General features: G+C 34.1%; 1 protein-coding gene across 1 annotated transcript; it reads left to right on the top strand.

Moving 5' to 3' along the window:
• Positions 1–1,547: 1,547 nt before the first annotated feature.
• Positions 1,548–3,455, top strand: LOC140965293 (protein WUSCHEL-like). The gene is made up of 3 exons (XM_073425461.1): positions 1,548–2,062; positions 2,156–2,259; positions 2,852–3,455. The coding sequence occupies exons 1-3, from the start codon at positions 1,696–1,698 to the stop codon at positions 3,194–3,196; spliced, it is 816 nt and encodes a 271-aa protein (XP_073281562.1). The 5' UTR covers positions 1,548–1,695; the 3' UTR covers positions 3,197–3,455.
• The last annotated feature ends 4,531 nt before the right edge of the window (positions 3,456–7,986 follow it).

Genomic DNA, 7,986 nt, shown 5'->3' on the forward strand with positions numbered 1-7,986 from the left:
CGACACTAATTAAAGGGACGTGCTAGTAAGTAATTAAATGATCGACAGAGAATTAAACTCGATGGTATTAAATTGTTCGAAATTAAAGTGGGAGAATTACATGATGCGGCTGAAAAAGAGATCATATATCACGGCAAAAGTCGTGTGAGTTTTTACTTAAAGCTAGAGGGTGAAAGGGTAGGGTTAGTGTACAACTACTATATTTTATGTGTATTCCGAGCCCCAGGCTATGTATATACACGAGCTAATTGTAAGCTATATATATATTTGTAAGTTTTAATTACCTATATATATTTGATGCTTAATTGTTTATTGATCATTTATTTAAAAAATTATCTGTCAGTCAGAAACACGTCCCTTATACATGTTATATTATTAAAATGATTCGAGTTACATTTGATAAAACGACAAATATTAAGTTATAAAAGTTTATTAATGGGCAAGTTCTACCTGGTTTTTTTAAATGAATTTTGAGAAATGAACAAGTATGTACCCTAGCAACTGTAAAATGCATATTTAATCTAGGAAGGCGTGATTCCTCTGCAGAATATCCAATGTCATCATTCATCAATGTCTTATTTCGTGTCCTGCCAACTTTTTCCTTTGTGCAACGTATCATCCTAAAATGACGCCTACTCTCTCCAACAAAATCCACCATCGTATCAAATATATGTATATATATATTAAATTATATAGTCCGAAAATATCATGTTTAATCAATCATAAAGGAAAATTTGATATCCCGTCGAACAATAATCAAATAATGTACTTGAAATAGGTACGAAAGAACACATGCATCATGCATATTCTTAGAATGCTAATGATACGTTGCACAAAGGAAAAAGAAAAAAAAACTTCTTTTACAATGAATGAAACTAGAGGCGGTTATTTTTAGAAAAATTTTGGGTGAGATCAGGGTTTGCAACTGGGCCTGTTTGGTTTTTATAACATGCTTTATAAAATATCTCTTTTTGTTTTGCTAATTAATTTCTGGCCTAATATACGTATATGTATATATAAATATAAGTATACATATGTATGTATATTTAATATATCTTTGTGTACACTTTATTTGCACACAAGTAGATGGCATCGCCTTTGTAAATCCCCGCATACCATTTTTAAAATATTTTATTACTCGCAACATTTTGTCTAAAAACCAGCAAGTATTTTTACAGTTACATAAAGTGTCTTAAATGAGAGTACTTTCACCTTCACACTGCAAGTACAAGAATATCTCAATAACTCTGGCTATATTGCTAACATACATATCTCCATTATAGGAAGAATCCTTCTCAAAGTTTAAATTATTTTGTAGCATTCATTCATTCACAAAATCACTTAAAAACTCATATATTTATATGAACATATATATAATTATAATATATCATATCATATGAAATAATCACAAATCTTTTTGATGGATACCTTTTGATCCAAGCAATTGTGTCTGAAATTCCTCCTCTTTTGTCTCTTTAATTCCTTTTTGTTCTGTCAACTTCAGTCCTTCTCCTCCGGATATCGTCTCTCTGATATGAAATCTTCTCTCCATGTGCCCAAACTTCATCTCTCCCTCCTTTAAAATTCTCACATTCTTTAACTTACACCTACCACAACACACATAATATTCCCAAATCCTCTCTGTGTTTTCTATAACAATTTGTTATTGTAATTAGTTTCTAGAATTCTGGTGACATGGAACCTCAAAATCTGCAAAATCCCACCGCAAATGATCAAGAAACGGGGAAGAACAGTAGTTTTATGTGCAGACAGAGCAGTACTAGGTGGACACCAACAACTGATCAGATAAGAATCTTGAAGGAGCTTTATTACAATAATGGACTTAGGTCTCCTTCTGCGGAGCAGATTCAGAGGATTTCTGCTAGGTTAAGACAATATGGGAAGATTGAGGGGAAGAATGTTTTCTACTGGTTTCAGAATCACAAGGCTAGAGAGAGGCAGAAGAAGAGATTCACTTGTGATAATATACCGGCCATGCAGTATAGGAATGGGGTATGGAAGAACGACGAGATTTATAACAAGTTTCCCAACGTGAATTCTGGTGAAATTTTGAAGGATTATTTTTCTTTTTAAGTTTTCGACAATTTTGTTTGATGGGTTTATTTTATGCAGTTTCTCGAATTTACCTATGCAGGTAGCTTCCCGTCTTCGTCGGTTCCTTCTGCGCCTGGTTTGATCAATGTTGGCTCTGCGGGAAACTTCGGAATTGGATCTTTTGCTGTGGAGAAAAGCTTTAGGGTGAGTGCAATGGATGCCTTTCGTACGTTTACTGATGCATATGCATATCAAGTAATATAGTCCCGGTGAGAGAAGATCAAAGTTTAATTCCTTTTACAAAATATACGTATATGGCTCGATCCTGCTAAATCCGCCCGATATGGATCCCGTCTAGTTTCGCATTATAGACAAATTTTTGGACTGGTTTAGGGTCTGGTCTCTGTCTTTCACAAACCAAACTCACAAAGTAACATAGATACCTTCGTGATCTTTGGGATATTTTATATTTTGACTAAGGAAAACAACTTACAAATGTACAGTTTTTATGATTTTGTCTGATTTTAAAAGTACATGTATTTAAAATTGAACGTGTTTGGACTTTGGGTACGTGCAAAGCTCTTCTCGACGACACAAACCCTGAGTCTGCGTTTCAAAGACATTCCGGCATGGGAAATTTTTTTAGTGAAAACCCTCTGCTGTCTAATATTAAATTAAGAATAAAATTTCACTTTTATTCATTTATATCAATATTTATTCTAATTTTCTGTACCTCTTGTTGACTGATTCCGTCTGTAACAATTTTTAGATTGATTTACGTTAATACATTCAACAGAATTGTTCTATAACCCCGAATCCCAACACCTGCGGATCAATGAGCCAAAACTTAACATGGATCGGGGTGGATCCTTGCTCTGCGACCTACCCTTTTCTTGAGAAGAAGAACTGCTACATCAGTGCTGATCTTCAAACCCTAGAAATGGAGGAAGAAGAAGCCGAATATGTAACCCAAGAAATCGAAACCCTTCCTCTCTTCCCCATACACAGTAACATCAAACAAGAAACGGACTACTTCAATGGTGGTTGGCACCACTGCTCCACCGACGGTATCACCGGTCTTACGGCTTCTTTGGAGCTCACCCTCAACTCCTATGCGGCAAGATTTCCTAATGGTCCTTAATTAATCATTTAAGAAGTGTAAATTTAAAGTAATATATGTGGGCTTTCTTTGTTTAGCGCATTCTAGCAGTCTCATCTCGAGGGATTAATCCTTAATTATTTACGTTAATGGCGATATTATGTTAATGGTGATACTTATGCCTAGCCAAATCTCCATTGCTTGTATATTTTAGCGTATTGAACTATATTAGTTGGCTTATGAACTCTTGTACTTAGTATTCTCGCATAATATTAATGTCTGAGAATATTATTAACTTGAAGTGGAAACTATTTAAATTGGGTCGAAAATTATCTCAATTTCATATTTAATTATAGTTTAATTTAAAATCCATTTAGCTTGCACAAAGTTTGAATGATAAACTGTTCTGTATAAAAAGTATTGTCTCGTCTCTTTGTAATTTTGATTTTCTATATTATCAAATTTCAGTCTTAGTCCGTTAAATTCATTTTTTTGCGATTTGAGTCCTTTTCTGACACTAACTTTGATGTGACACTCATATGGTACTACAAGTCGTGTCATATTGACAATCTCAATGATAAATGACTAAATTTTCTAAACAAAGAATACGCAGAACAAAGAATTTGATAACAAAAAGGCAAATTCCCCGAAAAACATACATACAAAACCAAAAATAATTTTTTTTCACATCCTTAATTAGTTGTGAGTCGACCATATATAAACTATCTTATTCAAACCAGCTTGCTTCCATCATCTTTACCATCTTATTTAGAGACATAGGTCGTGTGTATCATTCTTCATAAATCATAAATGTATAGATTAATATAGCATTTAACATCCTTTTAAATAGTCGTCGTCACTCCATTATATTAAACATATAGCACATAAATGTCAACTTATAATTTACATAATGCAGATGTCCAGAAATATAATATGTATACGCACATATATTTCCTTCCTCTGTCAATGCAGATGTGAACTTTTTTATACATATTCTATAATTAGAATATATTCTCCGAAAATATTAATGGAAAGCGTGAACACTTTCATTTGGCTGCATTGTGATATAAGAATGCTATTATGAATGCTTATACATGCATGTGAGAACAGTCTGTTTAATTAATTATTAATTCACAAGTTACTATGTATAAACATTAGCTCCAGATGATAAAATTANTCAAATTTATGATCAAATTCAACAGCTTAATTACAATTAGCTAATTTAGGCACACATGAAATCCTTTTTCCGTTTTCTTTTGGAAAGTGTACGGAAACTAAAGAAATTATATATATAACAAAAAAATTGTAAAAATGTTATATAAAAATTGAAAAAACATTATAAAAAAAATTCTTAAAACATTATACAAAATTTTTTTAAAAAAAAAGAAACACACTTTTATAATAATAATGAAAAAAGCTTTATAAGTACTTGTTCAGAACGGATTCGTTTCATGTATTGGTTATTATTATTATTATATGTTATTTTTAAAAGTACGATTAATTAGTAGGGCAACAAACATTACATCACACCTTAAAATTTTCAAATTTGGTGGATATTAATATAATTGATCAGAAAGAATCCAGCCAACATTTGGTTAGTGACATAAAAATCTCCAACATGGGAGAGACGCGAGTACTAAACATTGTAAAATAAAACTCCACCAATCATTATTCAATTATTTGTTAATAACAATAATAAAAAAACAACGTAATCAATTAAAAATAATATTTTGCTGCCCTAAATCATGAGTGGTGTTGAAAATCAGACAAATGGGTACACTGTAAAAGTTAGGATTTTGTGGGATGTGACAATACTTAGCCGTTATTTTTGAGGCTATATACGATAGATAGGAGTAATATATAGATATATATCCAAGTTTGCAAATGATTTGCTTGTCGTCTCGGGCTTTCCCAATGCCCGACTGACTAACTTTACATTTTCATTTCCTTCCCATCAATTATTATCAAGTAAATAATCTAACTTAATAATTTATAGCTTAAACTTTTGCCGTCCGGCCATCGAATTAAAGCCATGTAACTGATTGTGGGCCATTGACATGGACAAGTCCACATCCAATATTGGGCCATTCACTCAAAAGTTTGCATGTATTCGGTCCTACTTCACATTCAAAGAGCTTGCTTTGTACTTAAATAACGTCTCGATCACCAAGATTTGTGGTCGATGCTTTCCCCTTCTGCTTTGACATTTTCGCATGCTTTTTGCCTTATACTGACCCCTGATGTCTCTTTGGTACACCAAGCCCATGTATGAGAACCCACTGTCTAAGAAAAAGCAAAAAGAAAGATATTATATATCTTAATAACCTTTTAATCTATTGCAAACGTCAAAATGATATCAGGTGGAAAATATGGACAAACGCTTCTTAGCTCAGCCTAGGATTTTTGGAATATTTAGTTTTAGATATCCATCTTGTGAAGACCAAAGAATTTGAAGAGCCACATTAAGAATTTGAAGAGCCACATTTGAAGAGCCACAAAACCAAGCCTTTAAACCACATTTTCAAGCCATGAATTCAAGGAGGAATTTGAAGAGACATAACAACATGTTAATGGTGTTTAAGGCCATCAAGAAGGCCATAAACATGGATGTAATGGCCTTGAATGAGAGCTTTTTCACCTCCCTTCCATGAGCCTATAAATACCATGCATGATGACCAAAAAGAAGGCACAAAACATTCACAACATTCTGAAAATTTCAGCAACTCATTCTTGTCCATTTTCGAAGCATCGCAGTAGCATAATTCTTGTCCGGTTCGACGCAGTCCAGCAGCTTTCGTGTTCGAATTTTAGTTGTCTTTCCCTCAAATCTTTGAAGATTATCATCAAGTAAGTGGGCTTTTGCTATATATATTTCTTTGTAAGTGGGTTTTTGTTATACTTTTACGTACACTTGCATTTCATGAGTGTACTACTTGATATATATATCGACATACTTGTTCTTCGTAAGTATGTCCACATTTGCTCAAAAAATAAATTAAGTATGTTTCTTGAAATTCGATCGGCATGATATATTCGTTCCTATTTGTTATGAAAATCTTTGAACAATTTGTTGATTGATATTCGTTATAATATTTGAAAGCATGTTTGAAATCTTTGAAATGCACTGTAATGATTCGAATTAGAAATGGCAAGGAAATTCCGATATTTGATATGTTTTGTTTAAGGCCCTGATGCGGTGGGTTATAATAACCGTTCTTTTGGCCTCGCCCCTTAGAGGAGTAACATATAGGGGACTGATCAGTAAACCATGAAAAAGGAGATGATTTTCAGTGCTATGTTTGTATCTTGTTCATATTCGATTCAACATGCTTAAGATTGAGATTATAATAATGTATTCGTATAATTATAACCTTGATATTCGTTATGCCCGATCGGCCCCCATTTACTGAGTATTTCCCAAGTACTCACCCCTTACATTCCCACCTCCAGATAAGAACGAGAAACAAATCGAAGATAAAGAACAAGAATACTTTTGGGGATGGTGATGAAGTCAATCCAATTCAAGACCAGTCTTATCATTGTCTCTTAGTTATATTATCGTGTTATACGCTTCCGCATTTCGTTTTAATCGCATTGTAAAGACGATTATTGATTTATGTAATAGACTGGCTTTTGGCTATTTGATGTACTACGTGGCTTGTTGTTATACGGTTTTAAATTGTTAAACAACGCCGATGACACGTCTCGATTTCGGGGCGTGACATTTAAGTGGTATCAGAGCCGCCAGGTTCATAATCCGGCTGGAGATTTCGAAGGACAAAGTTTGACGAAGTTAGATTTTGGCAAAAACTTAGTCATTCATGTCCACCCCAATCTTATATTTGAAAATTGTGACTTCCGAAACTCAAGAATTCGATTCCATTAATTATTCTGTATTGAGCTCGACGTATAGTCTTCAAACCATACGTCAATTCTCGAATTTTCCATCTTTGAACCCTTTCTGAATCAAATCTCGAATGAGATGACTATTAAAGTTACCGTTTGATGTTTATTCACGACCTTATCATTTTGTAAGCCTTTCCATTTGTTTTATTTCAGGAAATGGCTTCAAATTCTTCTATGCCTCGCATTCGGACCACGGCTCGCATGAGTGTTATACCCGTCCCTGACAAGGATACCATCATTAAGGATCTTCGAGCATCTCTCGCCCGAGAACAGAAAGACAACGGGAAACTGATTGCAACTTTACATACTCTACAAGAAGAAAAGAACGAGCTAGAGGAACAGAAAGCTCATCTCCAGGCTCTCTTGGAACAGACCTCTTTTATAGCAGTCCAACGACATCAGCAAGATGCATTGGTCATTCAAGAACTACAAGATTCGGTGCAGCATCTGACTATGCATAACGAACACTTACAAAATCAGATTCAACAACTTCAGGATGCCCTTATCGACTTGGAACCTGAAATGGAACCAATAGAAGAGCCAATGGAAGACGAAGCAGTAGGAGATGGCGAGATTTTAGATGATTGAGGAATTAGTGTCACGACTGGTTGTAATAAGGATTTATAATCCATTTGATTTCTCATGAATTTTCTCTTCTTTTGTGCTTCCTAAAACTTGGATTTGTATTGTTTTCCCTTTTCATTTGAATCAATAAAGAGTTTATTTGGTTTTATCAGTGGTCGATTTCATTTCATGTTTGACTCATTGATATATGTTAGCAAACGAATATCTTAGAAACTTGTACACTTGTAGGACATGGACGGGAGACCAGTACGAAACAACCGCAACCCACGCTACGGAAATCGCAATAACAACCGTAATAACACCGACAATGAAGAGAACCTACCTCCGCCACCACCACCAGG

Source organism: Primulina huaijiensis, chromosome 18 (assembly GCF_012295235.1).
Source record: "Primulina huaijiensis isolate GDHJ02 chromosome 18, ASM1229523v2, whole genome shotgun sequence".
NCBI classification, from domain to species: domain Eukaryota; kingdom Viridiplantae; phylum Streptophyta; class Magnoliopsida; order Lamiales; family Gesneriaceae; genus Primulina; species Primulina huaijiensis.